At 42.0% G+C, this 12,308-nt stretch overlaps 1 protein-coding gene across 2 annotated transcripts in view; it reads right to left on the bottom strand.

Moving 5' to 3' along the window:
• The window catches only part of tex2 (testis expressed 2), a 90,435-nt gene that overhangs the window by 60,815 nt on the left and 17,312 nt on the right, over positions 1-12,308 (bottom strand). For both annotated transcript variants that reach the window (XM_088000745.1, XM_043715090.2), the window contains exons 2-3: positions 2,959-3,159; positions 1,314-1,662 (exon numbers count right to left, since the gene is read on the bottom strand). In XM_088000745.1, coding sequence (XP_087856871.1) covers positions 1,314-1,662; positions 2,959-3,159 — 550 coding nt within the window. The remainder of the gene's footprint in view (positions 1-1,313; positions 1,663-2,958; positions 3,160-12,308) is intronic.

Here is a 12,308-nt window from a genome sequence, read left to right as displayed (position 1 = left end):
TGAAACTGACAACCGGAAGCGGCAGGGACAGGCCACTATAAATGCCGGAGGAAACACCACAGAAGCGCTTCACAGGAGGCTCCCTAGCACTGAGGATGTCACCTAGACAGGGGACGAAACGTTTGCAACAAAAACTTCCAGCTCGGCGAACAGAACCACAACAACGAGCACCCGAGCTACAAATCTTCACCCAAACTTTGAATTATGATATGATATTGTCTAAGTGATGACTATTCAGGCATAAGCATTGACTTTGATTGTAAGTAGGTCTTTCAACTCTAAGGGCATTAGAATAAAATCCAATGCTTCCTCCACCTAAGGTCTTCACAATATGATTCTGGGTCAACTTCCTTAATACAATTCCGAGACAATTAGTACAATTACAGTACCTTAGCCAAAATCACCTAATTCAAGGGACCAAAGCAGAGTCCTTTTGCTCTGTATGTCAATTATCCACAAGATAGGTTTGCTCGATCAGTCATAACTGAAATTGGTATTTAACCACTAATGAGGGTATACAAAACTAAACACAGACCACAAGACAGGAAAGTAAACCAATATAGTTAATACTGTTTTTGGCAAACATGAAGTAAGATATGTTGGGACAAAGCAGCAAATTGACACCCATCTTAAACAAATTTTAAAGAATACAGATGGAAAAATCTGAAGGGCAAATAGGATTCTACCTTTCATTAGATGCCAATGATTTCAAAAGAATAATTGGATAAGGTATAGATCATAGACTACAGTTGGAATACTGCAAGAATATTTTAAAAATGTTATTGAAACCATTGAATACACATTTATTAAGCTCTTGCCCAATATAACAGGATACAATTATGTTGAAAAACCTGGAAAATTAGGGTTCAATTCACCAGGAAAATGAGGGTTTTGCATGAAACTAACGTAAGTGTTAAAAATTCTGGAGGTGTTTGAGAGATTATTTCCAGTCGTCTGTAAACTAATAACTTCAAATTAATACCCAAAATCATAGGCAGGGATATCAAAACCATTTTCATGCAAAACATAATTAGAATATAGAACACACCACTGCATGTGATTATAGAAGCTACCCTAACCTCAACAATACAAAAAAAAACGGTATAAGAAAAATAGTGGGAAGTAGTAGTTCACTAATAGCATCTCAGGCTACTAGATCCAAGTGGTTTATACCTGTGTTGAAATTCTTATGATTCCACATGTACATTTTTCCCTAACATTTTGTCTCTAATAAAACATGTTATCATATATAAACATCTTGTTAAAAATATCCTCCCATTGTGATTTCAGTAGCGTAGAAAACATTGGTTCACCTGGTATGCCACTGCCTCCTAGACTGGCTGGTCGCTTGGCATCAACTTTCAATTTTGAGGCTGAAATGAACCGCCTGAACCATTCTTCCTTTTCTCTACCAGTCCTTCCAAAAAGATATAAAACTTGGTCCTTTTGGCAAACTGGCTTTGCAAATTCTTGTGACACAGACGATTTCACTGGTTCCTCAATTGCAGTTTCAGTTTTATCTGCAGGCAGCTTTTCCTCCATGTTCTCCGTCTCTGCCTCCATCTTTGACATAAAGTCATCTTGTCTGGCAAGTTCAATGCAAATAGGGTACTTCTTATTCCACACTCTTTTCCTAGCCAGATCCTTTGGAACTAAATGCACCTGTCAAACATAAATGTTATTTCTTTGTATTTTATGTTTTTATTTTAGTGTTACTTAAAATTATTTTCTATTATAAGTATATCTGAATAACCATTCTGTTGGAGAGAGAGAAATTCTCAGACAAGAAATAAAACTCACATTGCATAACTACCCATAAGATAAGAGTGTAGATTTTAGCTTCAACCAAAGTATGCAGGTTGTCCAGATTACAGTAGGTTATGTTCTGCAAGTTGCTTTCTCAAAAACATTAGTGGTTTGAGAAACAGCACAATGAAACACTGGATACCATAAACAGTGCATACATTCAGCAATGCCATATCCCCTCAGAATGAGATACTGGAAGAATTTCCACTTGCTTCCTGCTGGTTTTGATTTCTTAATTACTTTTGCTTTCACTCAGTTGATCTCAAGTGCTACAATGTTATTAGTGACAAAATATTGAAAACCTGCCTTTTTTCATAATTGATTCTGTTAATTTTCCTACTTTATAATTATTGAATCCCGTGTCCTACATCAGAGTTTGTCCTTTTTTCAAGCACGTTCCATTTTTTATGATAGGTCTACTTTTCTAATTCTCTCAAAATTTCTTCAAAATGAAATTGGACAAGTGAAAAATATTACAAGGCTATGGAGAGGCAAGGGAATTAGTTTGCAGAGCTGTGGTCTCGAGTTGACTGGCCACAAGGTTTTCTTTCGTAGTGTACCTATTCTAAGATTGCCTCCCATTCTTAGTCCTTAATGATTTAATTATTTTTCTACCTTTACCATTTTAAGAGGCCAAAGGAAAAGCAAGATGTTATTCAATATGCTGAAGTTGGGTTTCGTCACAACTCACCAAAGCAGTGTGCTGGAAATCAAGCAGCATTATTCCTGGTGTCATCACAAATGTGAAAATTTGATCAAATCACTGAATTGTCTAATTTTATCTATTTTAGGTTAAAATAATAACACACCTGGTTTTATCCCCCATTTTTCCAACAAGAAAACACCTATTGTTTGCAATCCAACTGTTATAAACCAATGACAAGAAAAAATATGAACAGCTAATTTATGAGTCTATAGCTTAAACTTTACCTTTTAAAAAAATTCCCATACACGTAAACAGACACACAAAGAGAACAAGAGTCTCTGAGACAAGTATTATGGGTTGTGCTTGTAATGTTATCAGATTGGGGGAAAAGATAGAGGGGAAAAAAAAATCACTATTTTTCCTCAGTCCCCTATAGCTGCAACTATTCATTGTTAGTATATTTAATTATCCTCAAACCTGCATATTTTCAGGTCTTCTTCACTCACCCTACTGTCTGATATGTCATAAATCTTCTGACTAATGTATGTGGCTATCGTCTTGGCCTCATTGAAAGAAGCCCTTCGAGAAATATTTTTATTCGGTTTTGACAGCCTTAGTACAGTCCCCTCGAGACGAACGAAGACAGAATGGGTCATTGTAGCATGGTAGGTTTCAGGATCATAATTGGAAATTTCATTCATCCAGCCCTGTAGAGAAAAATGTACAATTAGGGGATCATGAAAGCAATTTATTTAAACATACTTACATACCAGTGACTGGATTCCTTCCCAATATTAAAGAAACAAGTCATCAAAAACCAAAAGCTGAACCACTTTCAAACTCAATAGGATAACACTTATGTAAAATTGATATTATTGTGATTTTCCTTTCACCTTCTATGCCCAAAAAGAAAGCTGCATGTTTGGAAAAGTTCACTCAGTAAAGGGTTCTGCAAGATCATTCTTACACAGTAAGGATCATTCAGATTCAGATTTAGGAGAGTATTCCATCACACTCCTGACATGTACCTTGTAAAGAGATATGGTATGGAGATGCCGGTGTTGGACTGAGGTAGACAAAGTTAAAAATCACACAACACCAGGTTACAGTCCAACAGGTTTATCTGGAAACACAAGCTTTTGGAGAGGTGTCCTTCATCTCACAGCTACCTGATACAGGAGCAACGCTCCGCAAGCTAGTGCTTTCAAATAAGCCTGTTGGACTGTAACCTGGTGTTGCGTGATTTTTAACATTAGAGAGACAAATGGGGAGTTACTCACTGCAGAATTCTTAGCCTCTGACCCGTTTTTAGAGCCACAGTATTTATATGGCTGGTTCAATTCCATTTGTGATCAATGGTAACAAATTGAACTGATAATGTTGGCGACATTATTAAATTTCAAGAGACGATAGTTAGATTCTCTCTTGTTGGAGGTGGTCATTGCCTGGCACTTTGGTGGCAAGTATCACCAGTGCCAAACAGAGCTCAAGCCTTGATGTTGTCCAAGCCTTGCTGCATTTGAACACAGTAACTGCTTCATTAGCTGAGGAATTTTAAATGGTGAACATTGTAAGATTAGCAGCAAGATCACTTCTGATCTTAGGTTGGAAAAAGGTCATTAATGAAGCAGCTGAAGACAGTTGGGTCAAGGACATTACTTACAGTACAATGCCTGCAGCAACTCAAGGTGGCTCACCACCACCTTCTCAAGGGCAACTAGGGACAGGCAATAAATAGTGGCCCAGCCAACGATGCTCACATACCACAGGTGAACATAACAAAAATAAAACATTTGAGGAACTCATGAAGTGGTGTTCTGGGAGAATGATTGATCTCCAAAACCACAACAATCTCTCCATTTGGACAAGCTTTTTCCTTATTCCCATTGACTCCAGCTTTACTAGGGCTCCTTGAACATGCTTGGTCAAATACTGCTTGATGTCAAGGGCAGTCACTCTGAGCTTACCCCTGGAGTTCAGCTCTTTTGCCCATGTCTGAAACACGGCTCTAAGGAGGTCAGATGCCAAATTTACCTGGTAGAACCTAAACCAAACATCAGTGAGGATATACTTTTACAAGCATTGTTTGGTAGCACTGTTGATGATAATTTCCTCCAGTTTGCTGATGATCAAGAGTCATCTGAGAGTGCAGTGTTTTTTTTTTTAAAACTCATCTCTGGAATGTAGACATCACTGGCTAACCAGCATTTACTGCTCGTTTTCTAGTTGCCCTTGATGGACTGCCTTCTTGTACTGCTGTAGTCCACCTGCTGTGGGTTGACTCACAATGCTACTGGGGAGGGAACTCCAAGCTTTTAACTAGAGACAGTGAAAGAATGGTGATATATTTTCATGTCAGGATGGTGAGTGGCTTGGAGAGGAACTTGAAGGTGGTGATGTTTCCATATATCTGCCACCCTTGTCCTTTCAGATAGAGTGGTTGTGGGGTTGGAAGATGCTGCCTGAGGATCTTTGGTGAACTTTGGCATTTGTAGATAGTACACACTGCTGCTACTGAGCGTTGATGGTGGAGGGAGTGGATGTCATGCTAAGCAAGTAGGCTGCTTTGTCCTGGTGGTGTCAAGCGTCTTGAGTGTTGTTGGTGCTGCACTCATCCAGGCAAGTATTCCATCTCACTCCCGTCTTATGTTTTGTAGATGGTAGACAAGCTTTGGGGAGTCTGGAATTGGGTTACCCAACGCAGTATTTCTAGCCTCTGACCTGCTTTTGTAGCTACTGTGTTTATGTGGCAAGTCCAGTTGCCAATCATAACCGCCAGAATGTTGATAGTGGACAATTCAGTGATAATAACACCACTGAATGTCAAGGGATGGTGTTTAGATAGTCTCTTATTGGCGATGGTCATAGCCTGGCATTTGTGTAGCCCGAATGTTACTTGCCACTTATCAGCCCAAGCCTGGATATTGCCCAGATGTTGGCGCATTTGAACGTGGACTGCTCCAGTTATCTGAGGAGATGCAAATGGTGCTGAACATTGAGCAATCATCGGCAAACATTTCCACTTTGGACCTTTTGATGGAGGGAAGGTCATAGATTAAGCCACTGAAAATTGCTGGGCCTAGGACATTACCCTGAAGAACTCCTGCAGAGATGTCCTGGAGCTGAATTGACTGACCTTCAGCAACCACAACCATCTTCCTGTGTGTCAGGTATGATTCCAACCATCAGAGAGTTTGCCCCAACACTCATTTTTGCTCAGACAAGCCTTTATGCCATGCTTGGTTGAATGCAACATTGATGTCACCTCACCTTTGGAATTCAGCTCTTTTGTCCACGTTTGAACCAAGACCGCAGCTGAGCAGAACCAAAACTGTGTGTCACTGAGCAGGTTATTGCTGGCCAGGTGCTGCTTGATAGCACTTTTGATGACACTTTCAATCACTTTACTGATGATTGAGAGTAGACTGATGGGGCAGTAATTGGACGGGTTGTATTAGTCCTTCTTTTTATGTACAGGACATACCTGAGTAATTTTACATATTGCTGGGTTAACACCAGTGTTGTAAATACACTAGAAGAGCTTGGCTAGAAGAGGGGCAACTTCTAGAGCAAAAATCTTCAGTACTATTGTTGGAATCTTCAGTAATATTGCCAGAATGTTGTCAGAGCTTGTAGCTTTTACATTATCCAGTGTCTCCAACTGTTTTTTGATATCATGTGGAGTGAATCAAATTGGCTGAAGACTGGTAATAGTAATGCTGAGGACCACTAGAGGAGGCCAAGATGAATCATCCACTCAGCACTTCTGGCTGAAGATTGCTGCGAATGCTTCAGACTTATCTCTTGCACTGATGCGTTGGGCTCTTTCATGATTGAGGAGGGAGATATTTGTGGAGAGTCCTTCTCCATTGAGTCGTTTAATCATCCACCATCAATCATGACTGGTTGTGGCAGGTCAGCAGAACTAATATCTGATCTGCTGATTGTTGGATCATTTGCTGCTTGTAGAATAGAATAGTCTTTATTGTCATATGTATTCGATGAGTATAGTGAAAAGTTTATATGTCGCCAATGGATGACACAGTGGCTTGCACTGCTGCCTCTCAATGTCAGGGACCCAGGTTTGATTCCAGCCTCAGGTGACCCTCTGTGTGGAATTTGCACATTCTCCCAGTGTCTGAGAGCGTTTCCTCTGGGTGCTCCGGTTTCTTCCCATGATTCAAAGATGCGCAGGTTAGGTGAATTGGCCAACCTAAATTTCCCATAGTTCTCAGGGATATGTAGGTTAGGTGCATTAGTCAGGGGTAAATGTAGAGTGACAGGGTAGGGGGAATGGGTCTGGGTGGATTACTCTTCGGAAAGTCAGTGTGGACTTGTTGGGCTGAATGGCCTATTTCCACATGGTAGGGATTCTGTGACTCTAACTACAGCGCCGACCTAGATATAAAAGTACCTCGGCATTTTTGTTACAAGATTTTAGACAATACAGAAATAAAATGTCCAGCATTACAGAATAGTTCAGTACAGCAGATCATGCTGGCACCTAGCTTTCAGTTTGCACATGGCCCTGGCTCCAAACTGTGCCAGCGATGTGCCACATCAGGAGGCTGTTGCAGGAAGCCATGTCAGGAGGTCACTGCACCAAGACGGGAGGTCACCACACCACACTGGGAGGTCCCTATGGGACCAGGCAGCTGCAGGAGGCCGGAAGGTCATCATGCCACGCCAGGAGACCGGAAGGTCATCATGCCACGCCAGGAGGCCCTTCCAGGAGGAGGGCCTGCGCTGGGCTGGGAGGTCATTAGACCTTGCCAGGAAGCTCCGACAGGTGGTTGGAAGGTTGCCATGCCATGTCAGATGAAGCTTCGCCAGACCAGAACGGTGCCATGCCGGGAGATCGTTATAGGATGATTCATCAGTGGAGGTCGCTGGAGATGGGGAGTCAAAGGGGAAAAACAAAAGCACTAAGAGGAAGAAAAAGAGAACGGAAAGAAGAAAAGATGAAGAAGAGTGACTGGAGCGGACAAGCTCGGATTGGCATGTCCTAATCCCTCACCATCTTGGTCAATGCTGTTTGGCAAGCAAGTCCTGTTCGGTGGCTTCACCAGCTTGACACTTCAACTTCAGGTATGTCTGGTGCTGCTCTTGACATGCCCTCCTGCACAGGAGTGATCCCCTGGCTTGATGGTAATTGTTGAGTGGGGATATTCCAGGCCATGATATTACAGAATGTGCTGCAGTACAATTCTGCTGCTGCTGATGGCCCAAGCACCTCAGGGAGGTCCAGTCTTGAGTTACTAAATCTGTTTCATGTCTGTCCCATTTGGACGGTCGTAGTACCACACAACACAATGTAAGTTATTCTCAATGTGAAGGCAGGACTTTGTCTTCACAAGGACTGTGCAGTGGTCGCTCTTACCAAAATTGCAATTGTGTCTGCAGCTGGCATATTGGTAAGAATGAAATCAAGTATGTTTTTCCCTCGGGAAAACCAAAAGAATTGTTGATGCAGTACATCAGAAACAGAAACAGACATTGCTGGAAAAGCTCAGCAAGTCTGGCAGCATATGTGATGAGAAATCAGAGTTAATGTCTCAGGTCAAGTTCTGAGGAAGGGTCACTCGACCCAAATCATTATAACTGATTTCCTTCCACAGATGCTGCCAGACCTGCTGAGCTTTTCCAGCTATTTCTGCTTTTGTTTTTCCCTCTTGTTGGCTCCCTCATCTCCTGTTGCGGATACAGTCTTTAGGGTCCAACAAGTTGTACTGCTGCCTGAGCCATCTTGGTGGGGAACATTGCAATCCCCCAGCTAGAGTACATTTTGTGCCCTTGCCATCCTCAATGTTTCCCCCAGTGTTGTTCAACATGGAGGAGTACTGATTCATCAGCTGAGGGAGGATGGTACATGGTATTCTGCAGGAGGTTTCTTTGTCCATGTTTAGCCTGAAGCCACAAAAATTCACAGGGACCGGAGTCAATGTTGAGGACTCCCAGGGTGACTCCCTTCCGACTGAATTCCACTGTGCCGCCACCTCTGCCAGGTGTATCCCGCCAGTGGGGCAGGATATATCCAGAGATGGTGATGGTGGCTTTTGGGACACTGTCTGTAAGGTGTGAATCTGTGAGTATGACTATGTCAGGCTGTTGCTTGACTAGTCTGCGAGACAGCTCTCACAAATTTGGCACTAGCCCCCAGATGTTAGTGAGGAGGACCTTGCAGGGTTGGCATCGCTCTTTCTGCTATTGTCTTTTCCAGTGCTTAGATCAATGCCAAGTAATCTGTCCAGTTGTTTTGTGAGACTTTGTAGCAATTGGTACAACTGAATGGCTTCCTAGGCCATTTCAGTCAACCACATTCATGTGGATCTGCAGTCACATGTAGGCCAGACCAGGTAAAGATGGCAGATTTCCTTCCCTGAAGGACAATAGGGAACCACACGGGGATTTTCCGACAATTGACAATGGTTTCATGGTCGTTGAATTTAAATATTTTCCATTCAACCTGTTCAGAGGTCTAACAGACCTCTGGAGCAGATGGGGCTGCTGTTTGACATGCAAGTAGGCCCATGTTGTAGCTTCATCAGATTGATACCTTATTTTAAAGCACACCTGGCACTGCTCCTGATACACCCTCCTGTACTCATCTCTGAACCAGGAATGACCTCCAAGCATAGTTAATGGTAGAGTGGGTTATAAGCCAGGTTACAGATTGCAGTTGAATACAATTCTACTGCTGAAAATGGCCCACAGCACCTCATACACGTCCATGTTTGATTTGCTAGATCTGCTGTGGTCTGCCCCATGTAACACAGTAACAATGCAACACCATATGGCATGGGACATCGTCAATGTGAATGCCGGATGTTGTCACCACAAGGACTGTGTGTGGTCACTCCAACTTTTATTGTTAAGGACATATGCTTCTACACTGGCAACAGGTAGGGGAAGAGGTCAAGTAAGTTTTTCCACTATCAATTCCCTTACTGCTTGCCAGTTTAGCAGATGGGTCCTTTAGGACTTATCCAGCTCAGTCAATAATGGTTACCAACCCATTTTTTTGGAATGGGTATCATAATCCCCTCTACTTTCTTATCACTCTCAGTGCTTTCCTGTAAGTGGTACTCAACATTGAGGAGTACTGATTCATCAGCTGAGAGAAAGGGTAGTATGTAGTTAGCAGAGATTTGTACCATGAGACTTCATGGAGACTGTAGTCAGTCAATGTTGAGGACTCCTAGGGCAAATCTTCCTGACTGAACACAACTGTGTCACCTCCTCGTGGGTCAGTACTGCCAGTGGTACAGAACACACCTCAGGATGGTGATCCAGGTTTCTGGGACAGTGATGTTGAATCTGAGACATGGTTTCCAAGGTATGATTCTGAGAGTATGACGACATCAGGCATTTGTTTTTGCCTACAGGACAGCTCTCCAAATTGTGGCGCAAGCCAACAGATGTTGGGAGGTAGATCAGTGTTTGCTGTTGTCATTCCAGTGCCTAGGTTAATGTCAAGTAGACTATCTGGTTTCATTCCATTATTTAGATAGAACTTCTGTGATTTGCTGTGTTTTTCCAGAAGGCAATTATGACTCAACAATGTTGTTGCACTCTGGAGTTACATGTAGACTAAACTAGGAAAAGGATGGCAGATTTCTTTTCCAAAGGGTTCTTACAACTATTGACAGTGGTTACAAGGTCACCATCAAACAGATTTTAAATCCTCAAATTTTATTTTGGAATTCAAATTTCATCACCTCCTATCGGAAGATCCAAACCCTTGTCCCCTAGATATTGAGCTGGGGTTCTGGATTACTAGTCCACAAAACAAAATAAACAAAGAAAAATGTTTAATTGACAGAGAGATTAAAAAATTTAAACAGATTTGAGGAAAATCGTCAATCAAAAATCTTTAAAAGTTGAAGGAATGTAAGTCCACACTTCTAAATTGAATTTTCAGTTCTAAAGAGATTTTTGATACTAAGATATATCATGCTATTGGATCAAAATGGACAAACCATAATCATGCTAAGCAAGTTTAGTCCATATTTATAAAATACAAGAACTGCACATTGGTCAACACATCTGAATGAGAAGCACCTTACATTGGGTGATACATCTAGGACAGCAACTTAAGAATTTTATGGATTAACTGCACTTGGCTGAAGGTTCAGTTTAACTAGCACATAAATAACGAATGCCATTAGCCTTACCATTATTTTCACTGTAACATTTGGCTATATCTCATCTCTATTAAGAAGAAATAAGGTGCATCTTTTAATCCAAATGCATTTTTATCATGGTTATTTTGGTATAAAATTCATTTCAACAGATCAGAAGGTGAAATGTTTGGAGCAATTTGTACAAGATTCAAATGAATTGCACAATTTAGAGTCATACAGAATAGAAACAGGCTCTGTCTATGCCAACAAACAAATACAAAACTATACTATTTGCATTATCTGCGCTTGATCCAGTCTACTCTAGCATTTTAAGTACTCATCCAGATACATGTTAAATGTTGTGCGTGTCTGCCTCTACCACTCTCTCAGGTAGCATATTCTATATTTCTACTACTCTCTGGGTGAAAAGATGTTTCCTCCAACCTCCTCTAAATCACTTACTGCTCACATTAAACTTGTGTCCTCTGGTCTCAGACACATCTGCAATGGAGAAGAGATTCTTACTATCTACCCTATCTCAACCTCTGATAATTTTGTATACCTCAATGAGACCCCCATGCCACCCCCCACCTCCTCTGCTCCAAGGAAAACAAATAAAGCCTATCCAGTCTTTCCTCATTTTGAGAAAGCAAATCTTAGCAGGACTTGTACACTTAATGGCAAGGTCCTAGGGAGTGTTGCTGAACAAAGAGACCTGGAAGTGCAGGTTCATAGCTCCTTGAAAGTAGAGTCGCAGATAGATAGGATAGTGAAGAAGGCGTTCGGTATGCTCTCTTTATTGGTCAGAGTATTGAGTACAGGAGTTGGGAGGTCATGTTGCGGCTGTACAGGACACTGTTGGAATATTGCATGCAATTCTGGTCTCCTTCCTACCGGAAAGATGTTGTGAAACTTGAAAGGGTTCAGAAAAGATTTACAAGGATATTGGCAGGGTTAGAGGATCTGAGCTACAGGGAGAGGCTGAACAGGCTGGGGCTGTTTTCCCTGGAGCGTCGGAGGCTGAGAGGTGATCTTATAGAAGTTTATAAAATTATGAGGGGTATGGATAGGATAAATAGACAAGTCCTTTCCCTGGGGTGGGGGAGTCCAGAACTAGAGGGCATAGGTTTAGGGTGAGAGGGGAAAGATATAAAAGAAACCTAAGGGGCAACTTTTTCACACAGAGGGTGGTACGTGTATGGAATGAGCTGCCAGAGGAAGTGGTGGAGGCTGATACAATTGCAACATTTAAAAGGCATTTGGATGGGTATATGAATAGGAAGGGTTTGGAGGGATATGGACTGGGTGCTGGCAGGTGGGACTAGATTGGGTTGGGATATCTGGTTGGCATGGATGGGTTGGACCGAAGGGTGTGTTTCCATGCTGTACATCTCTATGACTATGACTCTATTACTGAGACTTCTCCTCCCAGACAACATTCCCCCTACACCCTCTCCAATGCAATCATGTCCTTCAGATAGCATGGTGAGCAGAACTGCACACAGTGTCGCATTTGTGATCTAACCAATGTTCTACAAGTTACACAAGACTTCCTTGCTCCTGTATTCTACTGTCCAGCTAATGAAGACAAGCATCCCATATGCCTTCTTCACCTCCTATCTGGACTGACAACTTCAGGGATTTATGGATTTGTACGCCAAGGTCCCTTTGTTCCTCAGTACTCATCTGGTTCACTAATGCCCTTTAAAGGAAGGGAACTGCCACCCTTACCT

The sequence above is a fragment of the Chiloscyllium plagiosum genome, unplaced genomic scaffold (genome assembly GCF_037043375.1).
Source record: "Chiloscyllium plagiosum isolate Xiang-an unplaced genomic scaffold, Cpla_swu_hap1 HiC_scaffold_25, whole genome shotgun sequence".
In the NCBI taxonomy this organism is placed as follows: Eukaryota; Metazoa; Chordata; class Chondrichthyes; order Orectolobiformes; family Hemiscylliidae; genus Chiloscyllium; species Chiloscyllium plagiosum.
The sequence above is the reverse complement of the archived record's forward strand: the minus strand, read 5'-3'. Positions and strand labels throughout refer to the sequence as shown.